At 36.3% G+C, this 22,672-nt stretch overlaps 1 protein-coding gene across 8 annotated transcripts in view; it reads left to right on the top strand.

Moving 5' to 3' along the window:
* The window catches only part of fat3a (FAT atypical cadherin 3a), a 215,463-nt gene extending 205,075 nt beyond the window's left edge, over positions 1–10,388 (top strand). For 6 of the 8 annotated variants that reach the window (XM_077565583.1, XM_077565586.1, XM_077565584.1 and 3 more), the window contains 2 exons: positions 510–545; positions 5,976–10,388. In XM_077565583.1, the coding sequence (XP_077421709.1) occupies positions 510–545; positions 5,976–6,580 (641 nt within the window). In that variant the 3' untranslated portion in view covers positions 6,581–10,388. The remainder of the gene's footprint in view (positions 1–509; positions 546–5,975) is intronic. The other 2 variants (XM_077565588.1, XM_077565587.1) reach the window with 1 other exon arrangement.
* Positions 10,389–22,672: the final 12,284 nt, after the last annotated feature.

Below are 22,672 nucleotides of genomic sequence, written 5' to 3'. Positions count from 1 at the left end.
ACACAGTTGACATTCTCCTATTAATTTCAACTGGTTTGCACCCTTCAGCAACCAAAAACCTGATAACTGACTGCTGTTCAATCCTGGAGCATGCTTCTTGCCATCTTTGTTAATCACCAAAACTCTCAAAGCTTTTCTTTAATCTGCAAAATAAATTAAATCCATGTGAAAAAGAAGTAAAACAGAAATATATTTATATGTATTTATATTTTATATATAAATATATATACATCTATATCTCTCTATATATATTTATATATATAAATATATATATATATAGTGAGAGAGAGAGCGATTATAAAAGTAAGCTTCTAATCTCTATTAGAAGTGCTTATACAGAAAAATTCATCTTATTTATTGAATGACCCTTGTATTAATTGTACTCCTATGAAATATATAATTCAAACAGCAACGCTAATGGTGGCCTATGATTTTTGCACTGTATCATGCAACAATCTATTGTACGTACATTTGTTTCAAACCTCTCATGTTATTCTTCCATCTGACAGTGTCAGTCATGGACCAAAGTCAAAACTACAACAGAGGTGAAAATCTATCTATCTATCTATCTATCTATCTATCTATCTATCTATCTATCTATCTATCTATCTATCTATCTATCTATGCAAGGAGTAGACTTCAACTTGGCCAAATGATGACTACTGACAAAATAGATTGATATTTTAATGGCGTGCTATCTCTCCAACCGTGGCAACATTTTGTTTGGGGCAACAACAAAAAAAACGATGACCTACTTTCCTCAAAGTTTGTTGCAAGCATGTGACCTTTTCCGCAGGACTAGCATCCAACATTTTCATTTGACTAAAGTACAATCCTCTGCAATCGCTTCTTTAATCCTTGCCAGTATCAAACAGACAGAAGTAGTTAGGATGCAGTTTTGTGACTTTGGTGTGACCAGGCCCTGCAGCTTGACTTGGTGTAGTGGAACCAATTAAGTGCTGCAACACCTCAAAGTGCTCAATCTTAGTCCTGAAAGCAAGCAGCCAGCAAGAAGCAAAAGATAAGATCAAATCAACCCTGACTGGCGGAGCACCTGCAACTCGCATAGCCAGGCAGTGACTGTTTTAAATGAGTCTACTCCTTGTATCTTTTTATCTCTTAATGCCCAGATGGTCTTTTGTCATTGATAAATCCATGTGGCTCCCCTGAGCTCTATCCCCACCTACCACAGCTTATTGGAATGGCAGCAAAGAACAATCACTCATTTGTCATCCTTCTTCCTATCTAACGCCCTTCTTGCGTGTCCTCTTACTTCCCCTACTATATCTACTGTCATCCTGTTTGGAGCTGTTCCTCCATACCAGTGATTGTGCAACTTTGATTCTGATTTGATGCATGTTTTTGTTTTTCATTGTTGTTTTTCTTCCCACTTTCCATCACGACTTGCGATGTAATTGTTCAATTACATCAATCCATGGTAGGTTCTCCTTTTGAGAGAATTCTTTGTTGAAATATTCTGACAGTTATGCTTTGGCTTCAGTATGCAATACAGACTGTGCAGTCTTTTTTCATTCTTACCTTAGTTGCTTCACAAAGCAGGAATAAGAAACATGTCATTATTATCATATTCACTCCAGCATTTCATCACAGATACGTGAAAATCATTATTTGGAAATTAAAACAAGACATATGAATACCTTAATTTTGATCACCTCAGCTACTAGCTAAAGCTTATTTTAATGTGCTCTATAGTACAGTAGCCTAAACGCTTTCATTTGAACAATGTGCATCATGGTGTAGGACGGTAAATCAGTGTTTCTCAACTGTTGTCACCCTGTGACCTGCATTTTCTTATTGTTGCAAAGTCGCATCCTACTTACATGTTCAAAACAACACAGAAAATATTTTACGTAAAAATAACCTTAAAAAAAACTTGTGCATTTTGAGCCACTGTTTCAAATGATTTTGACATTTTGACAAAAGCATATTGCTAGCTATGGTTAACACTGTATTTGTTTACAGAGTAAGTAGTGGCTAGAGCTTGACACATAAATGCTTACCTAATATGTTCCATGTGGGAACTTCTTATGCCTCTAAACTGGACTAGAAAGAGTAGAGTAGAAATACATAAATCATTTCTAACTAGCTGTCCGTGACCCACACAAAATTGCAACCCACTTTTGGCTTTGACTTAATATTAAATACAGGATATAAACCTACACTTGAGTCTGAATATAAAATAATACTACGATGGCGTATTAGGGCCATGTATAAATATATTCTTTTAGAGGGAGTGGAAAATATTAAGAGTTTTTCAGTGGCAAATTTGCAAGTTGCGAATTTGTGAGTTTATAAAGTGACAAATTTGCGACTTTATAAAGTGGCAGATTTGCGAGAAAAAAACTCAGGAACTTACGAGAAATACATGTAGCATACTACTCGGATGTTTGTGCCGATACTTTTGGTCGGGTTTTCAAATAAGGAGATAGTAATTGCTTTAACCATATCATGTTAAGCATTCCACTTTGAAGCATTGGGTACGGCCAGCGACAAAGACGCCTTGCTTTGCAATGGTCCACATCCTGAGGACTGAAGTTATTTTGTTAAAATAAATATTTACTTGTACATTTATGTTTCCAGAATTATTATGAAACATTCATACATTTTGGTATTTTTTTTGTACAAATAGCTAAGTTGATGTGTCGAATTTGCTGCTCTCCATCATTCACTTGCATTTACCTAAAGTATGCTAGCTTCTGATTAGTTAGTGTTGTTCAGCTGATAGGGGATCAGGAAGTGCTCTAACTGCCATGTATGAAGAGTAAAGTTTAAATTAAGAATGAATATGTCTCCATCCTGCCTTTTTATTTCATAAACAGTGTCCAATTAACCACCAACAAATCCATATTAGACAAATTTGCAAATTTGCCACTTTATAATGTAGCAAATTTGTGAGGTTTTTTTTTCTGAATATTGCCCCCACCCTCTAAAAAATATATTTATACATGGCCCTAATACGCTGTCGTATATACCAATGTTTCAAGCATAATTTTTACTCCTCTGAGAGTGTCTGATGAAGTCGAATGATGGCTTACGTATATCTTTGAACTCAAACACATGGACTCAAGCACTGTCCTAATTTAAATAACGCTGATAATTCTTCACATCTGCTGCCAATGAAATGTGTTCACGGAAAAGCCACTATGGAAACATAATGTAATAAAGCCAGCATATAAAACTCTTTCAGGAGTCAACATTAGCATTCAGAAGCAGGAGTATCATTTAGGCCAGACTTCACCAGAGTCTGTGTGAGATTGTCAATCAAGACCTTGAAAAGAGCCCCATCAATTGCGTGTCTGGGCATCCAGCCAGGCTGGATGGATTAGTCTTGGGAATCAAGCAAATACATGGAATAGGATTCCATCTTATCAATCATGTAGTGCTCAAAAGTCATTAGTTACTTTCAAAATCGTCAATATGTTGCTAGCTTTTAAATTGTTTGTTAGTAAGTCAGCCCAAAAATGTTCAGCCCAATTACGCTAAACACAGCATTCTGATTAATATCGTGTTACATTTGTGGAATATGAGTTAATTAAGCAGCAAAATCCACCCATTTTTCCTCTCAAGAGGCAGCCATTTCGCCACTTGCTGTCGACTGAAAATGACATCACAGTTGCTCAGGGCTCATAGTAACAACCAATCACCTGTTTTCTGAAGCTGAGCCGTGATTGGTTGTTACTTGAGCAACTATGATGCCATTTTCAGTTGACAGCAAGTGGCAAAATGGCTGCCCCCTGAGATGGATGGGGGCACATAGAACATATAATTGTTAAAATAAAACACATAAAATTGCTTGTATTGAGAATTATTATTTGGAACATGGAACTTTTTTGACAAAAGGTCAAATGTAATGGATATGTTTTAGTTTTTTTAATTAAAGTTTTTAATTACAGGGGGGGTTCACTTTCATGTGCCATTAAGAACGCCCATTCAGCAAATATAGTAAATGTCAGGTTCAGTCAACCTAGAACATTTAATAAACAACAGACAAAGAAGGAAGACAAGAGACTTTGATTCTTTTTGCCCATGAAGAGAACGGACAGAGATGTGCACAGCTACAATCTTCTACCCGCTCTGAAGCACACTGCCGAGCCCTCTCTTTTCATTTCCTTAGGGTGGTCCCTAGTTTCACAGCCGTTGCTGCTCTAAAGCTTGGGGGAATACACAGCACCTCTCTTCACAGACAACATAAACTATTAATCAAAATTCAATTAAAATTTCACTATTACACTCTACAATCGCAAAATCAGCATAATCGTAAAAAAAAGAAAAGATAATACTTTTTTAAAATTTATTTATACATTTGCACCTTTTTTAAATTGCAATATAACTAATACATTTTGTTTCATCCAAAAAGGAACTTGCATAAATTATAGTGTTTCAAAGAATTTTATGTCTTAATACTTTTTTGTCTGTTATGTTTAAACATTTTCTTGTTTTGTAACAAAAAATAAATGATCGTCCTACTGTACAGTGCACAAGCTGCACTCCAACTTCAAGTTTTTGCCAACATAAATAAATAAATATTATTATAAATATATATTATTATAAGTTTAGTTTAATCCAAAAGGAACTAGCATAATTATAGTATTTCTTTTTCTTTTTTTTTTAAATTGGTCTTTATATTTTTAAATGCTCAAACATGTTCTTGTTCTGTACCAAAAAAATAGTCTTTTGAATAATCATGATTTCAATAATTGCCAAAATAATCGTGATTATTATTTATTTCCATAATTGAGCAGCCCTAACTTACATGATTCAAACAAGTTTATGCTGCTGAATAAATGCTTTAAGAATAAATATGGGATAACTTATGTACATTTATTCTAACAGTAAATATTTCACTTTGCTCAAAACTTCAAGCTTTATGAATATTATCAAGCTTTATGAATATTATCAAGCAATCGTAATTAACAGCATGACTTCAATTGTTAACTCACGATTAATCTCAAATTTTACATTTGTTCTAAATGTACAATAAAATGTACAGTAAAATATTTTTTTCTAATTTTGCATACGCTTGTTAACATAAAAATGGGGAAAAAAGGTTAAACTAATAAAAATATGGCTGCATTTTTTAGTCATTGGTACAATAATTTCATAGTAATTCATTAAATTGAATTAAAATTAAAAGATGTACTGTACTGTAAAAAACGAGTGTGATATTCGTTTGTGTTGAGATCATTTTTCTGCCACTAGATGACATAATTATATTTGTAAGACGTTGGTGACAGCTCAGTGCATTTTTCTTTTCCTATTAAGAGCTATCTAAATTTTAACACGAAGAAACTTCTGCAAATTTTTAAAATTGTAAAATACAACTTGACTCCAGTCGCCACAAATATATGCATTATTATTAAATGTATTACTGCTAAATTTTGACGTGGACGTGTCTGCTGCGTTGCGACTGGAATCCTCCATTCAGGAACTTTAAATTAACTCAAAATGAACGCACTAATTTTTACAAACCTAGTATAACCATAAAGATGTGCAGTATTTTAATTTTTTTACTCCAGGCTCAATAAATGTATTCATAAGGCACGCCAAAGCAATTCAACAGGACATCCTGTTGTCAACAAATGTGTGATTATAGGACTGCCTCATCAATCAAAAGGACATTTTTGAAGCTTTTTCTAACATGTCAAAAGGTTTCATGCTTGTGAACATTGCTTGCATCCTGCAATTCCTGTGAATCTGAGCATGCTGTGGTCATGCCTCGTAACGGCTTCTTGTGCATGTGACGAAACCCAGTCTTTTTTTTGCAAGTGCTTGACCTTCAGCGCTATTGTGTATTGTTACTGCAACTGCTTGTGTGCTACACCTCATGCATACCAAAGGCATGTGTGGTGCAAATCTTCACGTTGTGGAGCGGAAGATGTTGGCAGTGGTGACTATTCCATGCGGAACCTTCACTTTGCAGCTTGTCACTAACTATGTCCTCTTCTACTGTCCAGCATATCACTGGGACACGTCAGACTGGATGCCAAACAGCAAACTGTCAGACATCGACGAGGCGCAAGGACACGAGGCTCCTCCTGGAGGACTTGCAGCGGGCACGGCAGGAAGTGAGTTGGAGTCCGACTACTATCTGGGGGGTTACGACGTTGACAGCGACTACCCCCCTCCCCATGAGGAAGAATTCTTTACCCAAGACCAGTTACCTCCTCCGTTGCCCGTTGGAGAGGACTACACGGAGCCCCGTGCGGTGCTACCTGCCAACCTGCCGCTTTCCAAGGAGAGCACCTTGACTTCCGCTGACACTGCAAATCAGCACGGCAGGCCTCATTTCCACCCCAGTCAATACCTGCCTCCCCATCAGATTCCAACGGGGGAGGCAGCGCACGGGGACTTACCGAGTGGGGTTACCTCAAAAACTGGGGACAACGGTGACGCCGCGTCTCTAATTTTGCGACTGTCGATCGGAGCGTCGTCAGCGTCGGACGTGTCGGCCCCTTGCGGGCTGGATGACTCTGAACATGGCAGCAATTTTGACAGTATGGACGAGCTGCGTCGGGGGGTGACCATCATCACTGAGTCGCAGCAACAAACTGAGGTGTGATTGATTGTACAGTGACAACTTACTGGAAGGATATAGAGGAAAACACATGTCCATTTTGAACAAGTTGCATTGGATGATTCACTCATTCAAACCCAAAAACCTATCAATAAGTTTTTTAATAGTATGTCATTCACTCCCAACGACGTATTTATACATTTTTTATGTTTCTTAAGTTGTTTTTTTATGCTAGAGCATACAGAAGGTTTTGATACAGTTTCTGACATGAAGAGGTGGTTTAAAGCAACGGTAGTTATTACAAAAAAATGATTAGCAGGTGGCAGCAGAGAATAAGAGCTCAGCCAGGGCCATGTTGCAACCAGGGTTATTATTATAGTTTTGGAATTTTCATTTTTGTTAGTTTTTATTTTGTTTTGAGTAATAATTGCACGCAACGTTTAATGAAAATGAAGAAAGTAACAATTTTTTTACCTAGTGTTGCATTTTGGCTGCTTTAAATGAAAAAGCAGGCGAGCCGAGCCATTAGAGCCAAAAGTCAAGCAGGCAAATTTGTCGCCAAGGAGCGACGTCATCTGAAGATGCTTTTCTATTGACTGCTGCTAGATGACGTCACTTCTGTGTGACACACTTTCAAATGTCTTTATTTCGGTTAATATCTAAATAAATCACATTTAAAATTATCCCCAAAGGCTTATGTATTAAATTCATTTCTAAAGACTAAAACGAAGCACATTTTCGCTATAATTATAGGTAGTTGTAGTTAGTTTTGTGAATATAAAATGTCGTTTCAGTTAGTTTTCGTTTTTTACAAAGCATTTTCGTTTTAATTTTATTTCGTTAACGAAATTGTTTTTTGAATTTTAGTTTTAGTTTTTTCGTTAGTTTTCGTTAACTAAAAAAACCTTGGTTGCAACAAGCTCTTTTTCAAAGTGTTTGCAACAGTTTTGTGAATAATGATGAAACTTAGCTATATTCTAATGCTAATTTGCTGCAAAATAAAGACAGATACAAATATACTTTTCTTCCTGATGAAGGAAGAGACTCTAATCTTTGGTAGGTTCCATGTTTTTATAGCTATAGAACAGAATATACTGTGGGCCTTGCAAAATCTGTCAAAATCCAGTAAAAGAGCTGGGACCAAAGGGGGTTGCTTCAGTGAAAATGGCTGGGAGTGAATGAGTTAAACAATGAAAATATGAAAACAATAACATTATTAAAATCATCATCTATGGCTTTTCTGCATTGTAGCACAGTCATTGAAAAAAAAAAGAAGTTATTCCTTTTCGTGGTTTGCAGAGAAGAAATGCCCTTTCTGATTCAACAGGAAGTCGTATGTAATGGCAGACGAACAGGCTCGAGAATGTGATTGCGAAAGACAAATTCACAAGTGATTTATATTTAGACATGTTATGGAGAAACACAGAAGGGACAATAATGTAAGTGAAAGGATTGTTTGATTTCCTGCTGACTGACAGATGCCAAAAGGAGTACTTTCTTGACACACACACATCCTCCCCTATGACTGCCTTCCTGTTTTTTCCCTTCTTACACAATTTGAAGTGCTTGTACAGACTATGAATAATACAATAACCTGACTCGTAATGAGGTGTATGTGTGTGTGGGGGGCTTTTCCTAAAATAAATGTATTTTATTTGGTGTGGAATGTGCCCCCTTAAACCATGACTAGTTTTGTATGAAAGCTAAGGGCTGCTGTTGTTGCTAATATACTTTCAGTTGTTGTTTCGGACTCACAACTCGAGAGTCTCTTCTAAAAGTCAGCGTCATCATTTATAAACAATAGACTTTACACCGATTTAGTCGGCTGGATCGAGATCGGATGATGTTTATGCAAAATCGGTGATCAGCTGTAATGTCTTCATTTACCCGATCGGTCAATGACGTCATTGATCGACTCTGTGAAATAAGACATTACCTATTATATTTAATGTTTATCAGTGGTTTGTGAATAATTTTTGGGATTTCTTTTTTCTTTTTCCCATGAATTTCAAACCTGATTGAATCAGTTATCGGTTTTCTCAAAGCCATTGATCAATTATCGGCTGAAAAAAATCCTGATCGTGTAAAGCCTAATGAACAATAACATCAGAATCTGATTCATTGAACAAAAAATGGTTAAACTAATAGAAATGTGGCTGCATCTTTTGGTCATTGATACAGTAATTTCATAATAATTCATAAAATTTTGTGTAATATTGATTTGTGTTGAGGTCATTTTTCTGCCACAAGATGGCATAATTACATATGTAAGGCGTTGGTGACTGCTCAGTGCATTTTTCTTTTCATATTAAGAACTATCTTATCTGTACATTTTTCAAATTGTAAAACAAAACTTGACCTCAGTCTCCACAAATATATGCATTATTATTCATTTTATTACTGCTAAATCTTGATGCGGACGTGTCTTCTGCGTTGGGACTGGAATAAGTATGTAAAAACACACAAGGGTTTCAGTCAAAACGGTCCGAGAAACACGATAAATAACGATGGCCGTGAAGCCTGGCGATTCGCTACTTCGCGCCCCGAATTTCTTAAAAGGAAAAAAGGAAAGATGAGGAAGGTGGGAGGGGGAAAACATTTTGAGTCAGTGTAGCTTTTTGTATAACAAGACCATACCGGCTACGTTTGACATTGTAGTTATCTCTTCTCTCTACACAAATTGATTATTTCTGTCCCAACAATACACCCCAACATTAAATTGGTGAAAATGAAACTGGGTAGTGTTCCTGTGATACTGCTGATGGACACAGAGGCTAATAAACCAACAGAAATGCTTGCATTTATTTTTTAATATATTGAGCCAGTCAGAAGTAGAAAGAATTATACATAAAGTATGCTGCGGTTACTATGGCAACAGTTGTTAGCAATAATATTTGAACTAACGTATAATAGTGTCGTGTATTCTATCCCGTGAATGCAATTTCATATTCACTTACATTATGGAATCATTCACCCACTGCTGGAGAAGCACTGCAGAGTATTGAAAAAATTAAATATTTCAGATAGATGAAAAATGACTAAAAGAAGTTTATGATCTCGTAACGAGAGTGAAAATGTTCAATTAAATTCCATGTATGTTAGCAACCAGCAGCACTCAAGCTTCAGTCATTCAGTTTCTTGAAGTGGTTTACGTTATGGTACGTAAGTGACGTGATGTTGCTTTGTCAAAATGTACATGGATGTTGTGCCACATTCATGAATCCGCCCTCACAGAATTGATATCATTTTTTTCATTCTTAAACCAACAAAAAAAAGGACAGCAACAGTTGTTACATTCTGTTTTGATGTGAGTTGTGTGAAGCGTGTTCCACATACTGGCTTCACTGCCTTTCAGCATTCTCAGTTGTTGCATCTTCACATCCCCACAAACAAAAGTGAATTGAGGTCCAGGTATTGGCTGATCAAATCAAGCATAATTTTTTGGTGTAAAAGATGTATGTTTGTGTTCAAATCTTTGTACAGTGTACATAGCGATGTTGTTATAATGCAGATTTTATAGGAATGGAATTGCAACCCTTGTTTTTTATGAGAATGTGGGGAAAGAGAGATTAATATCAGTTGTTTTCATTTCTTCACTACCAGACTTGTATTGAATTAATTCCACATCAATGTAATATTACAGATGAATAGTGTTCACTCCACACAATGTATCATAACAGATGAAGATCTTTTGCATTTCAGTCATTTGACTGAATTTCATTTGTGATTTGTGAGTTGTTTCAAGGCACTATCAAAATATGGATGTTATCTGCATTAACTGTACAAAGTAATTCCTTTTTTATTTCTTATTTTTTATTCAGTGCAAAAAAATAAAAAAGGTTCTTGCTCATGACATGATCTGCTTATACTTCTGAGAATATTACTGCATGACAGTTTTTTTTCCTTATAGATTAGCATCCTTGTATTGGTTAGGATCCCATTTCCGATCACAAAATTTGCTGTTGGCCCATCCTTAGTTAAATTCAATCATTACACATGATATATTAATTAATTTAAAATCACTTTGGAGCAGTCATGTCCGAAGTCCAGCACGCGGGCCAAATGTGGCCCATGGTCAAATTTTATTCAGCCCACAGCATCTGTCATAAAATGACATATATCATAGTATCTGGCCTGTTTAAGCAGTGTAAAAAAATTAATGTTGAATGCAGTTTCGCATTAACTCACAAGAGGGAAGCATTTCCGGACATTACCCCACCCGTTTCAGCTGCCCGACTGGTTCGGCACATGTGCGACCACCACTAAAGAATGCTCCAGTGCTTTTACAGTCACTAAAGAATGCTCGGAGTGCTTTACAATGGCTTGTAAAACCGGAAGCAGGAAAATGTGTCGTAAATGAATGCAATGCAAAAAGGACAGTAGAAATTTTAAGAAAAACATATAGTCAAATAAGAAAAGTATTACTTCGAATAGGCAAAATTATCTGCCAACAGAACAAGAAGATTTTATTTAAATTTACCTGTAAGATTTTGAAACATAAGAAAATAATACCTGACCCATATCAACCACAGCGGTTTTGAAAATAGTATTTTTAGACTAAAATCAAGTAATATTGAATATTTTCTTAAAATACATACACATTTATTTAGGGTTGGCCAAATCAGCATGAGTGTCAAGCAGGGTGGTGACAGGTCCCATTTTCATTGCCTTTGACCCAGCCAGGGTTTGAACCCACAACCTGTGCTTTTAGAGGAAACATTAGCTTAGTAAATAACGAAACGCTGGATGCAGAAAAAGCTTTCGACAAAGTTAACTGGTCCTTCCTCTTTGCTGTTTTAAATAAATTTGGCTTTGGGAAATCATTTATCCACTGGGTATCAGTATTGTATGATTCTCCTAAAGCTACAGTTACTACTAATGGGATTATATCTCAGAGCTTTACTTTACAGAGAGGCACAAGACAGGGATGCCCACTATCCCCCTTATTATTATTTGCAATATTTATTGAGCCACTTGCATTAGCCATACGCCAGGAAAGAAGGATTCAAGGAATTCACTCTGGGGTAACAGAACATAAAATTAATCTGTATGCCGATGATATCTTACTTTATTTAGAAAAGCCGGCTACTTCGTTAGGGGAAGTATTTAACTTAATAACTAAATTCTCACAGTTATCAGATTATTCTATTAACTGGACAAAATCAACACTTCTACCTATTACAGAAAATTCATGGAACCCTGCAAGCCAGGACCCACACTACTCATTTCCTATAGGTAATTTAAAATACTTAGGCATAAAAATCTCACCTAAATTAACTGATTTAATTCATTTAAACTTTTCTCCACTTCTGGATAACATTTATAGTGACTTGGAGCGCTGGAATAATCTTCCTATTTCTCTAATAGGACGAATAGCCACCATTAAAATGAAAGTTTTACCCAAAATAAACGATTTTTTCTCATTGATTCCATTTAAACCTACGGCTAAATGGTTCCAGTTGTTGGACTCAGCCGTTACAAAATTTTACTGGAATAAAAAAAAAAGCAAAGATTAGTCTATCTACTCTTCAGAAAAGTAAATCCAAAAGTGGTCTAGAGGCACCAAATTTTATGTACTACTATATAGCTAACCAGCTACAATATATCGTTCTATGGGCACAACCCAACAGAGACACTAACTGTTGGCTGGAACTAGAACAGAAGGATTGTAATAACCTCAGACTTCGAGATTTACTCTTTATTACAACATCGATTAAGCGACATAATTGTTTTAAAAACCCAATGATTTCCGCCACCCTGACTGCCTGGTGGAAGGCACTAGAATTGACAAAAGCCCAAGTGGAGCCCTGTGGGCTTTCTCCCCTATGGCATAACCCCGACTTTCAACTTAACAACCAACGGCTTTATTTAGGTGTGTGGGAGCAGAAAGGAATTACACATCTCCACCATCTCTTCTCAGATAATATGTTTATATCATATACATCCTTGCTCCAAAAATACAATATAAAAAACGGAAATTTTTTAAATTATCTACAAGTTAAAAATATGATAAAGAAAAAAATTCCAACACTTCGGGGTACGCTCCAACCGCCTGTTTTAGCTAAAGATATTAACAAGCTTTCTCCGACAACAACAAAAAAACTTTCAAAAATATATAAGTTACTTTCATATACTGATAAAATGTCTTTAGCCATCTCGAAATGGGAGACAGACTTGTCTATAGCACCGGAATCTGACTTTTGGATTCAAGTTTGTGAAAACGCATTTAAAATGACAAAACACACAAATTTACAACTTATCCAATATAAAATTATTCACAGAACATACATTACTCAATATATGATGAAGAAAATGGGACTCTCAGACTCCGACATTTGTCTCCAATGTTTACAAAACACTACAGACACTTATGTTCATGCTTTATGGTTATGTACTCCGGTTATGTATTTCTGGACTAAAGTCTTAGAAAAACTTTCCACTATTTTGGACTGTAGGATACCTCCAAACTTGTGTTTGCTAGGTGACCTAACAACAACTGACTTACCACATAAACAATTTCAATCTACACTTGTAGCCCTTACTATCGCAAAAAAACCAATTCTTGTTAACTGGAAAAATAAACAAACTCTGAAAATCAGATCAATGGTCTAACCTCCTCATAAATCACATTTTAATGGAAAAAATATCTGCCTCAAATAAAAACCAAATATCAAAATTTATAGAAACATGGTCTACGTAGATACTGTATAGAAATTTTTAACCTAATTCTGGTTACTTAATTCTGCCTGTTAGCAAGAGCCACCACATCGTGATAACTTACATTGATGTTTCTGCATTTGGCAATTTATTATTATATTATATTATTAGTATGGGATTTTTTTTAATAGGTTTTAGGTGAACTGATGAATACACACACGCTCGCACGCTCGCACGCACGCACGCACACACATACACATACTCACCCACATACAAAAAATAAATAAATAAATTTAAAAATATATATATATATATATATATAAAATAATAAAAAAGGAGAGCAATGATGACATGTCAAATCGAATGAGCAATACTGAGCTCTCCTTAAGAAAAAAATTAAATTAAATTAAATTAAAAAAAATTTAAATAAAAATTAAAAAGGTAAATAACGAAACGCCCCACAAACGGATTTTTACACACACAAAAAGAAATGCTTACAATAAAGAGCTATACTGCACTTTTGTCTGATTGTTTTCACACTTGTATTTTCTCCATTTATCTTATTACTAGATTATGCAAAATCTTAAAATAAGAAAATTCAATTTATGAAACCCCAGTTCAGAGCCTTTGATGTTGGTTAGTCATCTTAAAATTTGGAAAATGTCTGTTTTAAGTCTCACAGTACTTAAAACTGGATGTTAACACTCAATGCCAAGACTGCTTGATCAAATAAGATAATTAAGTAATAAGTATCTTAAAATAAGCAGAACAATCTTGTCTGACAATTTTATTTTCCATAAAAATAACTTGTCAAAGCAAAATAAGTAAATTTAGGTTAAATTTAAGAAATTATATCTTACTTAAGAATTCAGTTTTCGCAGTGAACAGAGACTCTTAAGGCATTTTAAATTATTGTGCATGAAAATTAACACATTTTAAGATTTACAAACTAAGTAAGAAATAAAAGACAAATAATCTTAAAACAATAATAATAATCTTAGAAATTATGTTCTTGCATAGTATATAATTCTCAAAACAAGATCAATGACTTTATGGCTTGATATAAGAGTTGAAGTCTAGGTTAGATAGCTGATTTTTGCAGTGCACAAACACACTGACCAGCAGCTTCTGACTCAGCATGAGATCACACGCAACTTCGTTTATCATTGAAATGTCTGAAAATCTTGTTAACCAAACTTTGAGATAGTAATTACATACTTGGCTTTTTAATTGAACTTATTGTATATATAGAACGTTAAGTGATGACTTTTCTCTGAACATTTGAGGGATATTGGAGTTAACACAATCATCCTTCAAGCTCCCAGGTGCAGCAAAGGACAATACTTTTTTTTCACCCATCACTTAACAGTGCAGAAATGCGAAATGTATTGTCTGTAACTAGTTGATGCTTCTGTGACCTCTAAGCTAATTGTCTTTTGTCAGACTACAGTAACGCGTCTCAATGGGCTCTCCAGATGGTCCAGAATGCTGCTGCTGCTGCTTAAGTCAAGTTTTAACAAGACAAAGGATCATATTTCTCTTCATCTTGTTTTCAGTCCTAGCTTTGCTGCACTGCCTCCATGGAAACAAAAGAAGAAAGAAGGTCTTTTTTTTCTTATGACATATGAGCATAAATGTTTCAGCTCATTAATCAGTTGTGCTTCATTAAAATTCTGCTCACTGGGTCACAGTCAGAAATGTTTGATAAAGCTAGGCATACAATCTGCAACTGTGATTCTATTACCCATACGACAATGTTCCACATTCTAATCAAAATGTATTCATGGCTTGCCGCTTGGAATGAGCAGCCGTCTCATTTTCAAGGATGTCCGACTTAAAACGCGCTCAACATGGTATACAGTCATGACAACAGAACTGATATACTGTGCAGAAAAACTCTTACAAAAACATCATCTTAAAACCCCCAAACTCCATCTACCATACAGATCTTAATTTACAACCACGGTTGAATTATGTACAGCATAACATCATTGGAATAGGTACAACACAGACACAATATGGATTTTTGAGCAACACGACATAATACCTTAGCTGTAACACATACACACACACACACACATACATATACCACCAACCGGAGACCTGGTGCAGCATTCCAGCATTCAACCGAGGATCGACGCTCGAGTCTCTCTCTCTCTCTCCCGTGCGACTGAGTGCGCTGTCATTGCAATCTGACCATACACTACTGGTGCAACGCTTTTATTCAAACATAAAAGAATTGACAGAGCAAATGCTTCCATCTTCATCCCCCATCTACCTTTTTTATCTATCTTTTTTTTTTCTGAGTTAGTTAGGTTGCAAGTTTTCTTTTTATCTTTCATTCGCATTTTTATTCCGTTTCATTAATTGGTTAGGCTGTGACTGATATGTGTGTGTTTGCTAAATAAATTTGCTGTCGAGAAATTAAATTTCTGCCGAATCATTTGTGTTTACTAAATGGATTAGTAATTCTCTTATGAAAGCAAAGAACTCCATGATTAACTAAAGTAGCAACTTCAGATTATGAATACTTGATAATAGGATTTTTATCGTTTATTTTGCTCCAAGTCAACGTGGTGCCCCAGAGGTTGCTGAGGAAATTACAACTCCCCTCAGTACCGTCTAAATTGCTCATAAGCCATTACGGCAACCCAAATAACCGCTACAATTTCTAATGGAGTTTTTTTGTAAAAGAACAGAAATATTTTGTTTTACAGTGATTTCATGTTATTTTACAATTGACATGTAAAATTATTATTTTTTAATTAAATTATATTTTTAAAATACAGGAAAAAAATGTAAAACAAAAAGTAAAGTTCTGTTATATTACATTATATTCGTTTTTATTTTTAATTTATATTTTTTTACATTGTATGGGGAAAGATCCAGAGGAAAAAGTTTTTTAAAAAAATTTAAAAATAAATACAAGTATTGAAATAAAGTTTTAAGTCGAGGCAGCAGAGCCTTTTTAAAATAGACCAAAAGTGATCATTGTTCTTATGGTGTCAGGCAGCTTTAAATTGTCCAAAATCCAAGTGTTTTGATAAATGATGTCTACATATTGTGAAACAGGAATGGGCAGCTGGCAGCCTCCACATCTGATTTAGTTTTTACGATTTAGTTTAAGCTAGTACAGGGGTTAAAGTTCTCCGTCGTGGGGACGGATTTCCGTCATTTTGAAAATGAGACAGGGGTGCACCCCATAAACAAGTCCCCATGGGGACTGCACGTTTGTTGTTTAAGATCCCATCGCTAAAGTGACATTGCTTTCACGCATATAATTTATTAACACCACCTTAAAAATTCTTGAAAAAGTATTGAATTTTAATATCTGGGTGAGGTCTTAAATTTCATGCTGTGTGTACCTTCTCCGTGGAGAAGCAGCAAGTCATATTAGGAGAAGTTGGCGGAACAGTCTGTCCCCTAGAGTGCAGGGTGGCATTGCGGACGCGACATGTCAAGAGTCGAGTCCTCCACACACTACGCGGCCAATTTCAATGTAGGAGGGGAAAGAGGATGTTTTAATCGCTATTCACTGCTTGGAACTTACTCACTGAAGAAAAGGAAAAACTTTGAACTGTCAGCATGCTGCGGCGTCCTGCTACGGAGGAGCTAATTGCTAACCCGCTATATGCTACGCGCGCATGCGTCTTTCTGAGAGATTGAAGGCAAGGTTATTTGGGTGTGAATCTGTAAATGTTGCCTTCATAAGTGTTATTTGTCCGCCTTTTCCCCATTTTCACACATTATGATTGTAACAACTGTTATGGAGAAAGCAAATCTACTTCCCTCATGAGGAGGAACAGCTCACCACCCAAATCCTCTATCTATCTATCTATCTATCTATCTATCTATCTATCTATCTGTCTCTACCCCTGCAAATAGTTGGGGTCCACTGTTGCTGTCCAAGTTACATTATTTTAATAGTATGGTGGTCGGATTATGTCAATAACTACATTTATTTTTAACAAGTAATGAGAAACTGTATCAGAAGAATACAATTTAAAAGTAAGCCTCCCAACCCTGCTTATATAGCATAACATGACCATGTATAGATAGATATTTCATTATACATTGATACTGTCTTTTGAGTCTGCTTGATTTTTATCTCTCAAAATGCATCAAATGGATGTTTTTAAGTATATATTAAGTTAGTTTTTTTTCTTTCATTCCCAATTACCCTCCTAGAGCGGTCATATACTTAGCACATTTTTCATCCCTGATTAATGCCTAAATATTATTATTTAAAAATAATCAGTGTGGACCCTACTGCCCTGCGAAATTAGTGTTAATTGACCGCAGTCAATTTAAACATAAACAAAAATTTCAGTCAAATGAAATGTTTTTGCTTTAACCCTTGAGCTAGTATACATTATCTATCATTTGAATTCTGTGCTGTAATGCTGCTGCTCATTACTGGATGGCAGAAATCAAATTGTTCCATTCCCTAACTGCAGCTCCCTTTGAGCCAAATAGTATTTTACTATTAAATACATTTTATTACGCCACGGACAACTGCGTGGTATTGATAGATTGCAATGCAAATTTAAGCCAACAGTTAAGACACTCATTCGATATGCTTAACATAAACACATTTAAATAATAATCATTAACGTCCTTACTACGGAAAAAAAGTATTGGATGCTGCAGTGCATGATGGGATGTGAAGATGTGTTGACAGTCTGTTTACCCAATGCGTCCTCCAAAAACATAGACACATTAAACATGCTTCATAGCATTGCAAATGTATGGTGACTTGAACAAGTGGCTCTTGTGACTGCTGGCGGAAGCACATGCAGGAGAGACGCTTTTGCTTTTACAAAGCAGAGTTAACTGCCCAATACTGCACTGTATCATATACTGTAAGTTAGTGAGGCTCCCTATTCATTCGGGAATCTTGAATGACATGCAGGACAAACATAACATACCGTAATATTAAAATGTTTGAGTGGAATTTTGTAAAAATAAATAAATAAATACAACTAAATGCGCAAAATGAGTTCTGGCACTGAATGTTCGTTTGTTTTTTTAGTCGTTTTGTCCCTACCTTGAATATAAATTTTTATGCACAACAGCTCATTACCGTGGATAGAAAAAAAAAATCAGTATGTGGTTAATTCGTTTTTTGAGTATGAAATATAAATGGTTAATGGACTGCTTTTTATTTAGCGCTTTACAAACAAATCAACCATTCACACACACTTTCATACACCAGTGGTCGATATATTACAATAAAAAAAAATTATAATTATGCACACATTTTTGCCCATATTAAAACTGGCATTTTTGTCATACGTCTGGTCTTATGAGGCCCACTGGTAGTACTTAGCAAAAATTGTGGCCCCTTGTAATTATATTCATGGTCTAGGAGCGTGTTTCTCAACCGCGGTCCTCAAGAACCCCTATCCAGCCTGTTTTCCTTGTCTCCCACAGCCAACACAGGTATTTCAAACATCAGCTAATTAGAAAGCTCTGCATGAACCCTGATAACGATCCTCAGCTGTGTTGGCTGAGGGAGACATGGAAAACAGGCTGGATCTTGAGGATTGGATCTGGTTCTTGAGGACTGCGGTTGAGAACTACTGGTCTAGGAAATAAAGCCTTTTTTTTGACTGATATTTAACAGGTTGTTTTTTTTTTGAGAGCGAGAGCTCAGCATTGTTCATTTGGCAGTGTCAACATGTGATCATTTCCCTCTTTTTTTTCTTTTTTGTGTGTGTGTGTGTGTGGTTTTGTCTTTGCTACATTGTGGGGCCCATACACACGTTTTTCCAGGTTTAACCACCATTGTGGGTACCAACTTGAAATTGTGGGGACATTTTGGTGGTCCCCACAAGTTCAGACCTCTTTTTGAGGGTCAAGACTTAGTTTTAGAGTTTAGGTTTGAACTGAGTTATGGTTGAGGTTAAGGTAAGAAATAGGGCTAGGCGATCATTTTTGATGGTTGGAATTAGGGAAAGGGCTAGGAAATGCATCAAGTCAATGAGATGTCCCCACGACGTTACAAAGACAAGTGTGTGTGTGTGTGTGTGTGTGTGTGTGTGTGTGTGTGTGTGTGTGCGTGTGTGTGCGTGTGTGTGTGTGTGTGTGTGTTGGTTTATGTGGCTTAGACAAATGACCTGACATTTCACCTGGGAAAAGTTGACACTTGTGTTTAGAGCGACACAGACAGTATCGGCCTAATTCAAGACTTGTTTTTTTTATTTTTTAGGATCTATAAAAAAAAAAAAATCTGTAAAAAGAGAAAAATATGGGCCTACTACTCAGCTAGGACAATAATTATGCATGAATTCATTTCTAAATACTTATAAATATGATTTTTCTGATCTGTCAGTGTAATCTCCTCGCCTGAGATTTTGTGTGTGTGTGTATGACATCCTACTGGCCGTTTTTTGTTATTACACTTTCACACACATACACACACAAACGTACACGCAAAGGGGGTGGTGGCATGACGTGTAATGTGGGCGTGAGGTAAACAGGATCTCGCGCGAAAGCGGCACGCGCCAACGTGGGATGCAGACAAACACAACGCAGAACGGTAAGTAAAAAGCATATATTCATTGTAAATAAGCCCAATTTAAAGAGAACACGGTTATTTTTGTTGCGGTGAAGTAATTTCATCAAGGCAGGGCAACTTTTTACGCTGTTTCAGAAAGGTTTCATGATAGAAAATGGAAACTTTTTTATTCGTTTAGCAGATGCCTCGTTCGGTTGTTGCTGGTTATTCAGATATCTAATTTAAACACGTACGTGACGGTTGCTCCACCATAATAATTATCACATATTAGGATAGGCGGTTGGGATGAAGGATGGATGGATTAATTTTCTCTACGAAGCGGATATTTTGCCGTGTTTTAAAAACTCACTTAGCGCTATTTTGCCGTGAACCGCGCGAGAACTATACAAGTTTGAATTCTGTGTCGGCAAAATAGCGCTAGCAGGAGAGTTGCCGGTCGCCTCTCGCCTCTCAGCACTATATTTTGCCGTGAAACGCGAGAGAACTACAAGTATGAATTATGTGCCGGCAAAATAGCGCCCGCAGAAGAGTTGTCAGTCTCGCCTTTAACCGCTATCTTGCCGTGAGTCGCGCAAGAACTACAAGTAGGCCTATGAATTCTGCGCCGGCAAAAAGGCGCTAGCAGGAAAATGTCCACTACCTTTTCTCTAACGTTTGTATTTATCTTTAGCCATCTGTTACTTAATTAATGAGCGAGCTTGAGCATTTTCACGTATTGACAATTCCGAAGTGACGTCATTGCCTCTCATTGAAAAGCATTGGACTTTGGATCGTTGTAGTTTGATTTGTGAGGATTTTAAAATATGAGATGTTTATATTATTGTTGATAACAATCATTTAACTTTTAGAATCTTTACTTTTTCTTTGGGTACAGAGGCTCTTGATTTAAAAAGAAAAACATGCCAAAGTGAAGGTGTTTGAATCCAAAAAAAGAAGCAATGCTTTATGTCGATACCGGAAGAGACAAACATGGACTTGATGTAAAATACATCAGTGAATTCAAAGGTAAGATACATCTCACAATAACAGTTAACTAAAAAGTGAATCTTCCACCTGACTTCATTATTATTTTTGTCATTACTAGGGAGAGGGGTCTTTGCTTGTGCTTCTTTTGAAAAAGGAGACTTCCTGCTAGAATACCGTGGTGCGCTTCTAAGCAAACAAGAATGTGAGAGGAGACAGAGATTGTACCATGACAAAATGAAAGCATTCATGTTTGAGTTTCGCTTTGACGGAAGAACTTGGTGGTGCGTATTAAGTCCATGCTCCGTTTAATTAGTCCATATTAAAAGTCCATAATTAGTTTAGACTCATTAGCCTTGAGTCAAAACCCGAATGGGATCTTAAATCAGGAAAATCAACACTACCAAGTTCTAACTATATAATATTGATAATTGGTTTTCTATTTGAAGTGTTGATGCAGCAACAGAGGATGGGTCACTAGGAAGACTGGTCAATGATGACCACATCAACCCAAATTCCACAATGAAGTATTTAAATGTGCAAGGAAAGCCCCATCTGTGTTTATTTGCGACACGGGACATTGACCCAGGATAGGAGATTACATATAATTATGGTGACTCTGACTGGCCATGGAGAAGCAAGGTAATCATATCAGAATGTGATGAGTGGTTAGTGATCTGAAAATCAGTATTGACTGAATTAAACTCATGATGTTTGTCATTTAAACCTCAGGAATCTGGCCAACAAAACACGTCCACATCTAAGCTCACCATGGAGGAAACTACATCTACAGCGCCCACAGATGCTCTGAAATCTTTTCAAGAGGTAAACCATGTACACTCTCTTAGTGCTCTTTTACAGTCCATACACTATTTCCAGGTTAGGGTTGTCACGATACTAAAATTTCAAACTCGATATCGATACCCAGGAAAATACTTGATACTCAATACCATACCAAAAGATATACTTTTAAAATGCATAGAAAAATACTTTATTAACATAACCGCAAATCAATAATCAGTTAAATACAATTATTAATAATCCTAAAATAACAAAAATAAATAAGACAATCACTTTTTCACATGCAAATAAATAATTTAAACAAATGAAAAAATACGCCATATTAAAAAATGCCACTTTATTCTATGAATGACTGTCTGAGCCTGTAGTATCACTGGTCTGAATTTTCTTTGTGGTTGGAAGTTGTTTTTCTTTTTAAGACAATCATGCCCCTGTGCTCTTCTTGGCTCGCAAATGAGCCCTGAAGTTACTAAAAATGAGGCACAACTTGAAGCAGCAATGCACAAGCACACTAAGCTAACCGTGAGGCCGCGGCTAATGGCTAATAATAAAACAACAGTCACTTACTGAGCATATGTCTAACCGCGGTAGCCAGCTAACGGCTAATAACAAAACAACAAGGCATCTGGCTTTTTCTTGTCCACCAAAACTGGCACGTTTAGCCCTCCTGCCACCACACTGGCCATACTAAGCAGCTGTGAAACGTAGTTGAACAAGCAAGGTTGCAGTGTGGGCTCTCCTGAGTGCGGGAGCCTGTCTGGCGAAGCAGCGATGCTAGTGGAGTGTGCGGGACTGACGCTACCATGTATCGATAGTATTGATACCATGACAAAGTGATATCGTATCCGGATATGACGTGTTTGAAAAGTATCGATACTTTTGACAACCCTAATAAAAGTGTACAACGTGATTGTTAAATGGATTTTAACGCCTTCAAAAACAGACAGTTTGCCACTCATCCATGTCTGTGTTTAATGTTTCCTTCCTGTCTCTTCTGCAGCATTCTGACGCAGAGAGGTCTCCCCAACCCTCCGGAGTTGATCACATTGAACAGGTACATATGTTTGTTTAATAGGTTTCAACGTCATCTGGCAGTTAAAAACGATGCATATTTCTGCATCTTCAGTGAATTTGTAATCAAACATAATTTTTGTGTGTATTTTTCTCTTTCAGTGCATGATGGAGACAAGGCACCT

Source organism: Vanacampus margaritifer, chromosome 5, assembly GCF_051991255.1.
Source record: "Vanacampus margaritifer isolate UIUO_Vmar chromosome 5, RoL_Vmar_1.0, whole genome shotgun sequence".
NCBI lineage: Eukaryota > Metazoa > Chordata > Actinopteri > Syngnathiformes > Syngnathidae > Vanacampus > Vanacampus margaritifer.
The sequence above is the reverse complement of the archived record's forward strand: the minus strand, read 5'-3'. Positions and strand labels throughout refer to the sequence as shown.